Source organism: Dipodomys ordii, unplaced genomic scaffold, assembly GCF_000151885.1.
Source record: "Dipodomys ordii isolate 6190 unplaced genomic scaffold, Dord_2.0 Scaffold68, whole genome shotgun sequence".
Lineage (NCBI taxonomy): Eukaryota > Metazoa > Chordata > Mammalia > Rodentia > Heteromyidae > Dipodomys > Dipodomys ordii.
The window spans coordinates 6,312,716-6,325,880 of record NW_012267284.1 but is presented as its reverse complement, the minus strand read 5'-3'; the positions used below and the strand labels follow the sequence as shown (position 1 = coordinate 6,325,880).

Sequence of the window (13,165 nt, the reverse complement as noted above, 5' to 3'; positions counted from 1 at the left end):
AAAAAGTAGAGAGTGCCAACCTTGAGCAAAAAAGCTAAAGGAGAACACCCAAGTTCTGAGGTCAAGCCCCAGTACTGCTTCCCCACAAAAAAAAAAAAAAAAAAATCCAATTTATAAGACGAAGCCCAACTGCATCTATTAAAATACTCCTAACAGGGCTGGGAAAGTAGCTCAGTGGTAGAGCGCTTGCCTTGCATGCCTGAGGCCCTGGGTTCGATTCCTCAGCACCACATAACCCAAAAAGAAAAAAGCCGGAAGTGGTGTTGTAGCTCAAGTGGTAGAGCGCTAGCCTTGAGCTGAAGAGCTGAGGGACAGTGCCCAGGCCCAGAGTTTAGGCCCCATGACCAGACCCAAAAAAAAAAAAAAAAAACCTCATAACAATAAGTCCCATTCATTACTACCCCTGGCGTTTAACCAGATATAATTCATCTCATTTCATACCGTAGAGTCTCTCGAGCAGTATATCCTGAGCCAATTAGTATGGATTCATCGAACAGTTTGTCCATGCAAGGAATAAACTCTAGAAAACAAAACATATTGCATATATCATCTACAAGAGCAATTATACACAAAACTACTTCATAGTACTTTCAAAGCTGCCAGTGTGAACCCTGTTAAGCAAAGAAAATGGACACATAGGAGAGCAGAAAGGGACATGTGCTGTCTCAGACTAAGGCACTGACTCTGCTGGGCTACCGAAACCATTTACCTGCGAAGATGTCATGGGTCATGTTCAGCGTCAGAGAATAAACTAAAAATAAGAAAAATAAGCCAGACACTCGTGGTTCATACCTGTAATCCTAGCAACTTAGGAAACTGACATCTAGAGGATCATGGTTCAAATCCATCCTGGGTAGAAAAGTCTGTGAGACTCCATCAGCAAAAAGCAGGGCTGGATACATAGGTCAACTGGTAGAGTTCCAGCCACAAACAAACAAGTTGAGCAAATATGAGGCCCAGAGTTCAAACACTGGTACCAGCAAAAAAAAAAACCAGCTAAGTGAAGTAAATATCCAATGGATGTTTAGGTTCTGTGGAACAAGCCTGACAATATGGCCAGCCCAGTTTCAGTAAGTCAAGTCACTTGCACCAGCAAAGAGCCATTAAAAATTATATCCTTGAGACACAATATGCATTATTGGTTAATTTCCAAAGCAAGGCAACACCAGAAATGCCAAATGCTACTGGAAAGCAGCAACAAGCAATCTCCTGACATCAGAAGGGGGTAAAGGTGGTTGAGATTCAGGAGACACAGAGGAATGATGAAAGGGACAGATACCCAATGCTGGAAAGCTGACAAAGAGATTAAAACTGCAAATAATGAAACTGAACTGCATAGCCACTGGCTCCCATAGCTTCTACATGATTCCAAAGTAGAAATCTCTACAAAAACAGTGAGATTCTGCTAAGAACACTCAGGATTTCTCAAAGTCATTGAGTTCCTCAGAATTAGTACAAATGGGTTGCCACTTGGTATTGTTTCAGATATCAAAGAAAGAAGGCTAAGAGCTGGGCACTGGTGGCTCACACCTGTAATCCTAGCTTCTCAGGAGGCTGATATCTAAGGATCTCGGTTCAAAGCCAGCCCGGGCAGCCAAGTCCATGAGACTCTTATCTCCAATAAACCACTCAGAAAACTGGAAGTGGTGCTGTGGCTTAAGTGGTAGAGCACTAGCCTTGAGCTGAAGAGCTGAGGGACAGCGTTCAGGCCCAGAGTTCAAGCCCCACAACCGACGACGACGACAACAACAACAACAACTCAGGGACAGTGAGCCTAGGCCCTGAGTTCAAGCCCCACATTTAAAAAAAAAAAAAAAAGAGGAAGACTAAAAGAAAATGATGAAACTCATGTGTGATGGTAACTAATGGCATGAGTCTTTTTACTATTATTTCTCCCAATTATCCTTTCTGAGATGCAATGCTTTTACCAACTCAAATCCAGGGACTACTTACTACAAAGGTCAAAACCAAGTTTGCTTTAAAAAAAAAACCACACACACACACACACACAAAAACTCAATGATTAGAGACCATTCCAAAAGAGTACTCTAAAAGCTGAACTCAATAGGGGTCTAAGAAGATCAGAGCCTGGACAAGAGCAGCCTGGATCAACCCAGGTGAGCAAGTGTTGACAATGACTTAACATCACACTTTATGGCCAAAAAGAGCCCGATTGTGCAGTTCTAATCAGGGATCTACTTGGGAACCCTGACAACCACACAGCCACACGTGGACACCTCATACTACCCAGCTGCTCAGACAAAATCGCAAACCTCACTACACTACACTTGTGACAGGGACACTGGGAAGGCAATGTGACAGTGGCAACAGAGACACAGGTCACATCTCAGTACAGTAAGCTGCCATATTCACTCATTACACTTGCTTTTGACCAAGTGCAGCTACCTTATAAATTAAATTTTTTTTTCCAAATTGCACTATTAGCCAGGCACTGGTGACTCACGCGTATAATCCTAGTTGGTTAGGAGGATGAGATATGAGGATTGCAGTTTGAAGCCAGCCCGGGCAAGAATGAGACTCTCTTACTTCCACTAAACTACCAAAAAAGCCAGAAGTGGCTCAAGAGGCAGAATGCCTGCCTTGAGCAGAGAGTTCAAGGCCACTGGCCAGGCCCTGAGTTCAAGTTCAAGGACTAACACACAAACAAAAAAATACTGCAATGACAAATATTTCAAATTACTGCATGTTCATCACTTGATCTGAGAAGCTCCATCAGTCCCATGTTATCACCAATTGGGTTATATTGCTTCCCAAAAAGCAAATGATGCCCTAAAGCAAGGTAAAAATGTGGTACTCCTTTACCAAGCCAATAAGGGCTGTAATGTGCTCTGATTTAAATGATAAAGCAACTGTCATATATTTGTTGAGGGGCAACATGCCTTTAGCAGAAGTTGGATGGTGCTATGGGAAGAATAAATCAAGTACCTGTAGCATAGCTCTGAACACACTGCATCAGAGCATCTGTGGATTTTCTCTGAGGCAGTCTCCTTAGAACCAGAGATCCACACATACCAAGGGTCAACTATAAACAGGATTTGGTATGTTTCTCAAAGCTCTTTTTTTGTTGGTTGTGGGACCTGAACTCTGGGCCTGGGCACTGTCCCTCAGCTCTTCAGCTCAAGGCTGGTGCTCTACCACTTGAGCCACAGCACCATTTCTGGCTTTTTCTGCTTATGTGGTGCTGAGGAATCAAACCCAGGGCCTCATGCATGCAAGGCAAGCACACCACCACAGAATCACTTTCCCAGCCCCTTAAAGCTCTTCTTTTCTGTATTGTTCAGAGTTGAAAATGGAGGAAAGGCCATACATTGCAAAGGAAGCATCCCAGCCAAGTGGCAATGGCAGCTAGGCAGCTCTGGAGGCAAGCAGAGGCCCAGGCAGTGTATGATCTCCAAATGTGGCTAAATAACTAATAATTTGCTTTTGAATCCATATGGGAAAGCAGACTGCAACCTTTACTTTCATGTTTAAAAACTGTAAGGAAGCCCACACTCAGTTTTACTCACTCTCTGGTTTACAAGCTCATGATAAATAAAACAACTGTTCTGAATGACTTAACGTCTCTAAATCATTAGGATTTAACTTTAATCTAAAATTTGGACATATCACATAAGCAAAGTATTAATAACTATCCACCAATATTCACAGAAAAAGTATAAGATCAGTAAAAATCAATCTGGTGAATTATCAGATTAGAAAAAAATCAGCCTTATGCATAGAAATAATCATTGTCACAGCAATGAACAGTGGAACCATACTTTGTTCTTCTTTTAAAGACTGCTAACTATAATTGAGCAATAGCTACTTGCAATTCCAAAAAATTTAGAAAGGCAGCAAAGTATCAGTCAAGATATTCATAACTTAAGCTAAGGAAATAAACAGCACATTGAGGATTTTGTAAAGATAAAAGGAGACCCCTTATGCCGCGAAGAGACTGGGAGTATAGGCAGGCAATCAGAGATGATGCAAGAAGAAAAAAAGAATATACATTCACGAAAGCAACTAAATAAAAAGTACATGTGGAGATGCAGCAGCATAACCATGGACTGCCACGGAGCCCCACCCCCACCGCCAAGAAGCCAACAGGCTCAGACAAGCATTCGAAGGAAAGACAGCCATACGGTTTCTTAGTTCGGTGGTAAGGATGTGTTTTGCAGCAATCAAAAGTTCTTTTCTGAGATGTGCAGTCTCTGCTGGACAATTTGAAAGCAACTGTAACATTCCTTTTACCATCTGCTGCGAGTACTTGGTTACCAGCTCCTGTAAGAGGGAAACAACAATAACGTTGCCAGGATGGTGAAGAAAATTCCAAACTGCCAGGTGCTGGCGACTAATATGTGTGCTGTTTAAACCTCCCATTTTATGGGATTTTACTAAGGTAGATGATGTAGTAAGACAACAGCCTACACTAAAGGAATTCTACCCTTGCCAAGCACTGGTGGCTCAAGCCTATAATCCTAGCTACTCACAAGGCTGAGATCTGAGAATCACAGCTGGAAGAGAGCCCTAACAGAAAAGTTCCAATGAGACTCTTTTCTCCAATTAACCACTCAAAAACCACAAGTGGAGCTGGTACTCAAAGTGGTAGAACATTAGCATTGAGTAAAAGAGCTCAGGGAGAGTTCCCAGGCCCTGAGTTCAAGCCTAACAACCAACATTATTTAAAAAAAAAAAAAAGAATTCCACCCTTGATGAAATAACAAGGACAGCTTTCAGCATTATTGCTAAGTGAAAGTAGTCACTCAACAAGTTGTATTCACTATGCAATGGATGAGCTGATCTCTGTGACAATGAAGAGGGCAAAACGTTGGAGGCAGAAAACACCACCATGTGCAGGGATTAGCAACAAAATGAAGAAATACCATGGTGACAGGAATGTTCTATATTTTGACATGCTGGATTTATCACAGTTAGCAACTGTCAACTCAAAGCATACACTCACAAATGGTGACTTTTACTGCATAAAAAGTCAGCAAACTCACCTGGTAAATTCTGATGATATATGCCAAAAATGACAATGTTTTAATCTGAGCAGCAATGAAGTCAGCATACAACTCCTTGTTGTAAAGCTTATGTTGCCTGAGAGGGAATAAAATTGAATAAAATTTACAGTATTAGCCCTCACTCTTTAGGTGCCATTAATTAAATGCCTGTAACAGCAGGACCAAGTTCATTTCTATCCAGACTAGAACACAGAAGCAATAGGAATACATCTCTACTTCTTTGCACTTCCAAATAATACAAAGGGCTTAAAGACCCTAAAGCAAGCAGTGTGCCAAACCACTTCACAGTAGCCACAATGCAAGTGGCACAAAGCCAACACAACACAGATGTGGGGAATGTGCGCATGTCCACCCAATACAAGTCCAGGGCTGGGGGTCACATCAGACCCTGCCTCAACTGCCTCAGCCAGAGAGACCACAAGTCAAAACAGTAAGCCATAAAGGTCTGAGGAAGAAAGCTATGAAATTGGAGAAAAGACTCAAAAGAATGAGTGTGGTATTAGCCTGTATGGCGTTTGGTGAGGTGTCCCTAAGAAGTTAAAGAACTCTCTAGTGGTCAACAGAAACATCGAGAACAAAGGCTTGAAAGTGAGAAAGGCACAGACATCCCACAAGTCTCAGTAATGTTCAATGACACTTTTTTTTCTTTTTCCCAGGGTGCGGTGGAGGGGGAGGTCAGTTGTGGGGCTTGAACTCTGGGCTTGGGCACTGTCCCTGCACTCTTCAGCTCAAGGTGAGCACTCTACCTCTTCAGCTGCAGCACTACTTCCGGTTTTCTAGTGGTTTATTGGAGATAAGAGTCTCACAGACTTTGCTACCCTGGCTGACTTGGAACCAGGATCCTCAGATCTCAGCCTCCTGAGTAGCTAGGATTACAGGCCCGAGCCACTGGTGGTGCCTGGCTAAATTAACACTTCTAAACTTACAAGATAACAGAAACTGGGGCTAGGAAAGTGGCTCCGAGGTAGAGTGCCTGCCTTGCATGCATGAGGCCCTGGGTTCAATTCCTCAGTACCACATAAGCAGAAAAAGCCAGAAATGGTGCTGTGGCTCAAGTGGTAGAGCACCAGCCTTGAGCTGAAAAGCTGAGGGACAGTGCCCAAGCCCAGAGTTCAGGCCCCATGACTGACCAAAAAAAAAAGCTGGGTGCCTATAATCCTAGCTAATGAAGAGGCTGAGATATGAGGACCATAATTCAAAGCCAGCCCGGACAGAAAAGTCCATGAGACTCTCGTCTCCAATTAACCACTAGAAAACTGGAAGTGGTGTTGTGGCTCAAGCAGTAGAGCACTCATCTTCAACTGAAGAGCACAGGGACAGCACCCAAGCCCAGAGATCAAGCCCCACAACCGACAAAAAAAAAAAAAAAGACAACAGAAACCAAAGTATTGTAACATCTTTTCAAAATAAGGGACTAAAATAACTATAATCATTACCACTAAAATGTAAGTTAAAAAAACTTTACCAAATTAAACTTTACCAATTAAACTTTACCAAAAAAAAAATTTTTTTTTGCCAGTCCTGGGGCTTGAAATCCGGGTCTGGGTGCTGTCCCTGAGCTTCTTTTCCTCAAGGCTAGCACTCTACCACAGTGCCACTTCCAGACTTTTCTGAGTAATCTATTGGAGGTAAGCGTCTCATGGACTTTACTGCCCAGGCTGGCTTTCAACTATAATCCTCAGATCTTAGCCTCCTGTGTAGCTTGAGCCATTGGTACCTGGTTTTACCAAATTTTAACTTGTAATTTTCATCAGTTTACAATGACAGCAGTGAGCATTACTTTTCAGCACAGCTCTGTGGCAGGCAGCTACATGACAACTGGAAGAAGTCTCACCTGGCTTGTGCAGAAACCTGAATGGCAATGGTATTCATGATCAAGGGCACAAATTCAGCGACAACGTTGTGGATGTTCAGCTTGTAGAGCTTAAAAAAAAAAGATACCACATTTTTATATTTTTACATTCCACTACAGCAAAATTAGATGGCACATCAAGAAAACTGTGGGATCTACTAGAGTATGGGGGGTAATTTTTGTTCTTGTTTTGTCTTTTTGTTTGTACGGGGATTTATGCAGGGCCTTGTACTTGCTCAACTTGCTTGTTGGGCTGGTGCTCTACCACTTGGGCCACATCTCCAGCCAGGATTTCTGTTGGTAATTTTAAGAGTTTCATGTACTTGTCTACCTGGGCTGGTTTCATGTCAACCTCATCAATTTACAGGTGTGGGCCACCAAAACCTGGCTTAGTTTGTATTTTTCATATACATTTTTGGCTACAGAAAAACAGATGAGAACATTCGTACAGAGAAGCCAAAAAAAAAAAAGGAAACAAAATTAAAAAGCAAGCTGGGCGCCGGTGGCTCATACCTATAATACTAACTGCTCAGGAGGCTGACATCTGAGGATCGCGGTTCAAAGCCAGCCCGGGCAGGAAACTCTGTGAGACTCTTATCTCCAATAAACCACCAGAAAACTAGAAGTGGTGCTTTGGCTCAAGTGGTAGAGCGCTCGCCTTGAGCTGAAGAGCGCAGGGACATCGCCCATGCCCAGAGTTCAAGCCCATGACTGACCAAAAAAAAAAAAAATTTAAAAAGCAATACACTTACCTGATACATTAAAACAACAATAATGGGCAATTCTGCCAACACTTTGAGAGAAAGTGATCCTCTTGGAATGATGGAGTGCTGTAAGATGCAAAGAAGAATGTGGTTATCACTGTGGCACCAACAAGAGCCCAGCCAGTTCCCACTGCTAAGCATCACTACAGTGAAGCAAGAAAACACACTCAAATTTTTACAAATAACTGAGATGAAAATTCTAAGCACACAGAACTATTATTTAATGTGAAGGATTTTATGTTTTCTAATGTAATTACACTGGGAAAAAACAAAAAACAGGAAAATCCACCCAAAGAGAAAGAAATTTTTTTTGTTGTTGGTCATAGGTCTTGAACTCTGGGCCTGGGCGCTGTCCCTCAGCTCTTCAGCTCAAGGCTAGCGCTCTACCACTTGAGCCACAGCACCACTTCCAGCTTTTTCTGTTTATGTGGTGCCGAGGAATCAAACCCAGGGCCTCATGCATATGAGGCAAACACTCTACCACTAAGCCACCGTCCCAGCCCGAGAAAAATAATTATGATAATATTAGTTCACTTAAAATATTTGCCAGGCACTTGTGGCTCATGCCTATTCAGGAGGCTGAGATCTGAGAATCATAGTTTGAAGCCAACCCAGGCAGCAAAGTCCATGAGACTCTTATCGCCAATAAACTACTTAAGAGAAATCCAGAGTGGCACTGTGGGTCAAGTGGTAGAGTGCTAAGCAATTGAGCACAAAGAGGCTCAGGAACAGCACCCAGGCCCCGAGTTCAAGCCCCAGGAAAAAGAAAAAGAAAATAATATTAATAAAAAAATAAAAATTACCTGTTTTACTCAGATATTTGTAAAGTTATTTTCTATATATAAGAACAAAAATGAAAGGCCTCTCAAAACAAAAAAGGAGATGGGAGGGAAAAACGAGAGAGTAAGAGAAGGGGTGACACTGTCCAAAAAAAATGTACCCTTTTCCTGACTTACATAACTGTAACTACTCTGTATACCACCTTTTTTTTTTTTGGCTGTGGGGCTTCAACTCTGAGCCTGGGCACTGTCCCTCAGCTCTTCAGCTCAAGGCTAGCACTCTACCACTTGAGCCACAGCACCACTTCCACCTTTTTCTGCTTATGTGGGGCTGAGGAATCGAACCCAGGGCCTCATGCATGCGAGGCAAGCACTCTACCATTGAGCCACCTACCCAACACTGTACACCACACACCACATATAACTGAAAATATTTAAGAACAAAAAGCAGCAAAAAGGTTATGAACAGATAAGGAAAAATCATTGTGACACAAAAACTTCCTAAGAAAAATGAAGTAGTGAAATTATTACTTAAAACCCAAGTCTAGCCGGGTGCCAGTGGCTCACGCCTATAATCCTACCTACTCAGGAGGCTGAGATCTGAGGTTCGAGGTTCAAAGCCAGCCCAGGCAGGAAAGTCCGTGAAACTCTTATCTCCAATAAACCACCAGAAAAGGGAAGTGGTGCTGTAGCTCAAGCACTAGAGCGCTAGCTTTGAGCTGAAGAGCTGAGGGACAGCGCTCAGGCCCAGAGTTCAAGCCCCACAACCGACAAAAAAAAAAAAACCCAAGTCTCATGTTCATCTTAGTACAAACTGAAAAATTCCACACGATCATTTCAGTAAGACAAGCACAGGCAATGAACTATTCTTAATTCAATGCTATGAATATGCATTATGGCAACAGCTCAACATTGGGGCCAGAGGCATGGCTCAAGAGATAGATCACTTGCTAAGCAAACACAAGGCCCTGAGTTCCATTCCCAGTAATCCCCCACTCAAAAAAGCTCAATATGTGGCAGACACTACATAAACAATACAACATATTATCTCTAAACAGTGTTACCTACACAAAATCTCACAAGCCAGGTTTTCAAGACAGTAAGAGAAAGAAATAAGGTCAGAAGGATCCCCAATGTCAGAAAAGCCAAGAAGTAGGGCTAGGACACTGTTCTGGAATTGTCCTGGGGCCCAATGCTCAAACAACAACTTTATAACTTCAAGGACTTCACTAACATCCCAAGACACACTGATCTTTGTATCCTGGTCTCCCTCAGATCCAATGGTTCATTTTCACCACTTCTGCCTGAATGAGGCTCTGACCAGATATAGATTTATTTTCACATCTATTTCTATTTGTTTTATTTATAATATATCTATTACTTACATTAAATGCCTCCAAATATTAAAAAATACAGAGAGAGAGAAAAAACTTCAGTGGTCTTTAAAAACCTAGTAGCACACTGTATCCTCTGCCAAGTAGAGGAGCCCCAGGAAAGTAGATAAACTGGGTGGGCCGGCTACCAAAACCTACCGTCCGTGTCTCACTATCCTCCCGCTCAGGGTTGACTTTGACAGCAATTGTTGTTATCATACCAACCATTTCTGGAGGTGGCACTGTGTTCTCGGGGATTACTTGAGGGTTCTCAAAATAGCGATTCTACATCAAAACAATCAAAATTGCCACAGTCAAACAAAACATACCTTATAAAAATATAAGCAATATTTAGTAGTAGAAAGCAAAGTGCTTATACTTATTAATACCCTAGAAAAAAATGATATACTTACATATAAAGATCAAAATATAAACCTACTCCCCAAAAAAAGATTTTTTTTTTTTTTTGTCGGTCATGGGGCTTGAACTCTGGGTCTGGGCACTGTCCTTCAGCTCTTCAGCTCAAGGCTAGCGCTCTACCACTTGAGCTACAGCGCCACTTCCAGTTTTCTGGTGGTTTATTGAAGATAGGAGTCTCACAGTCTCTCCTGCCCGGGCTGGCTTTGAACTGCGATCCTCAGATCTCAGCCTCCTGAGTAGCTAGGATTACAGGCGTGAGCCACCAGCGCCCGGCTAAGATTTTTTTTTTTTAATTGGTTGTGGGGCTTAAACTCAACCTGGGCACTGTCCCTCAGCTCTTCAGCTCAAGGACAGCACTCTACCACTTGAGCCACAGCACCACTTCTGGTTTTCTAGTGGTTTATTGGAGATAAGAGTCTCACGGACTTTCCTGCGCTTTGAACCACAATTCTCAGATCTCAGCCTCCTGAGTAGCTAGGATTACAGGTATGAGCCACCAGCACCAGCAACCAAAAAAGATTTTTGAGCTCCATCATTTATATAAAATGCACAAAGTGAAAAATAAGACAAAACCTCAATGGTAACAGCTGCTTTCAAATGAGATTCTGGGTAACTGTTTGCTTCTACTAAAATTTCTACAATAAAAATTTACTGCTTTTATGTTAACAAAAAAAATAGAAGTTTTTAGCCAGCCGCCAGTGGCTCATGCCTGTAATCCTAGCTTCTTAAGAGGCTGAGATCTGAAGACCACAGTTCAAAGCCAGCCTAGGCAAAAAAGTCCGTGAGACTTTTCAATTAACCACCAGAAAACCAGAAGTGGCACTGTGGCTCAAAGTGGTAGAGCTCTAGCCTTGAACAAAAGACCTCAGGGACAGCACCCAGGTCCAGAGTTCAAGCCCTACAACCAATAAAAAATTAATTAATTAACATAAACAAAAAGTTTTTAAGCTAAATAAGGAAATCAAAAGAATTTTTTTTTGTTCAATCCTGGGGCTTGAACTCAGGGCCTGAGTATTGATTGCTAAGCCTCTTCGTGCTCAAGGCTAGCACTCTACCACTTGAGCACAGAACCACTTCCGGCTTTTTCTGAGTAGTTTATTGGAGATAAGAGTCTCACTGCTTTCCTACCCAGGCTGGCTTTGAACTGCAATCCTCAGATCTCAGCCCAAGAGTCTAGGATTATAGGCATGAGCCACTGGTGCCCAGCTAAAAATCAAAAGAATTTTTATCTTTGGATTTCTATTTATCAACCTAGATTTTAGTCATCACTAAACCTTCCCTATTATTAGCAATGTCTTCTCAAATGTTTCTACAAATCCCAGATAATAAATGTTAATATATCCAAACTACAGTAAAAACATACCACTACTTTTGGAAGCTCCTTGTAAATCTGTTTTACAAAATCCAAAAAATGATGAATCTAAAAAGAGAAAAAAACGTATAAGAACACATTTAAAAGCAGAAATTTTTAATTGCCTAAATGTACAAAAACTCATAAAACAGGTGGGGAGATGGCAGAAAAGATAAACAGGCAATGGAAATGAACTGTAAAATAAAAGGAATGAAAAGAGCTACTAAGGGGCTAGGAAGGTGGCTCAGTGGTAGAGCGCTTGCCTTGCATGCCTGAGCCAGGGCTCAGCACCACATAAGCAAAAAGAAAAAAGCCGGAAGTGGCGCTGTGGCTCAAGTGGTAGAGCACCAGCCTTGAGCTGAAAAGCTGAGGGACAGTGCCCAAGCCCAGAGTTCAGGCCCCATGACTGACCAAAAAAAAAAGCTGGGTGCCTATAATCCTAGCTAATGAAGAGGCTGAGATATGAGGACCATAATTCAAAGCCAGCCCGGACAGAAAAGTCCATGAGACTCTCGTCTCCAATTAACCACTAGAAAACTGGAAGTGGTGTTGTGGCTCAAGCAGTAGAGCACTCATCTTCAACTGAAGAGCACAGGGACAGCACCCAAGCCCAGAGATCAAGCCCCACAACCGACAAAAAAAAAAAAAAAGACAACAGAAACCAAAGTATTGTAACATCTTTTCAAAATAAGGGACTAAAATAACTATAATCATTACCACTAAAATGTAAGTTAAAAAAACTTTACCAAATTAAACTTTACCAATTAAACTTTACCAAAAAAAAAATTTTTTTTTGCCAGTCCTGGGGCTTGAAATCCGGGTCTGGGTGCTGTCCCTGAGCTTCTTTTCCTCAAGGCTAGCACTCTACCACAGTGCCACTTCCAGACTTTTCTGAGTAATCTATTGGAGGTAAGCGTCTCATGGACTTTACTGCCCAGGCTGGCTTTCAACTATAATCCTCAGATCTTAGCCTCCTGTGTAGCTTGAGCCATTGGTACCTGGTTTTACCAAATTTTAACTTGTAATTTTCATCAGTTTACAATGACAGCAGTGAGCATTACTTTTCAGCACAGCTCTGTGGCAGGCAGCTACATGACAACTGGAAGAAGTCTCACCTGGCTTGTGCAGAAACCTGAATGGCAATGGTATTCATGATCAAGGGCACAAATTCAGCGACAACGTTGTGGATGTTCAGCTTGTAGAGCTTAAAAAAAAAAGATACCACATTTTTATATTTTTACATTCCACTACAGCAAAATTAGATGGCACATCAAGAAAACTGTGGGATCTACTAGAGTATGGGGGGTAATTTTTGTTCTTGTTTTGTCTTTTTGTTTGTACGGGGATTTATGCAGGGCCTTGTACTTGCTCAACTTGCTTGTTGGGCTGGTGCTCTACCACTTGGGCCACATCTCCAGCCAGGATTTCTGTTGGTAATTTTAAGAGTTTCATGTACTTGTCTACCTGGGCTGGTTTCATGTCAACCTCATCAATTTACAGGTGTGGGCCACCAAAACCTGGCTTAGTTTGTATTTTTCATATACATTTTTGGCTACAGAAAAACAGATGAGAACATTCGTACAGAGAAGCCAAAAAAAAAAA

At 42.0% G+C, this 13,165-nt stretch overlaps 1 protein-coding gene across 1 annotated transcript in view; it reads right to left on the bottom strand.

The window, feature by feature from the left end:
- Trrap (transformation/transcription domain-associated protein) overlaps nucleotides 1-13,165 on the bottom strand; it is a 103,811-nt gene that overhangs the window by 80,094 nt on the left and 10,552 nt on the right. The window contains exons 7-13 of the mRNA XM_013023405.1: nucleotides 11,576-11,632; nucleotides 9,952-10,077; nucleotides 7,629-7,706; nucleotides 6,859-6,947; nucleotides 5,004-5,100; nucleotides 4,143-4,281; nucleotides 442-520 (exon numbers count right to left, since the gene is read on the bottom strand). Coding sequence (XP_012878859.1) covers nucleotides 442-520; nucleotides 4,143-4,281; nucleotides 5,004-5,100; nucleotides 6,859-6,947; nucleotides 7,629-7,706; nucleotides 9,952-10,077; nucleotides 11,576-11,632 — 665 coding nt within the window. The remainder of the gene's footprint in view (nucleotides 1-441; nucleotides 521-4,142; nucleotides 4,282-5,003; nucleotides 5,101-6,858; nucleotides 6,948-7,628; nucleotides 7,707-9,951; nucleotides 10,078-11,575; nucleotides 11,633-13,165) is intronic.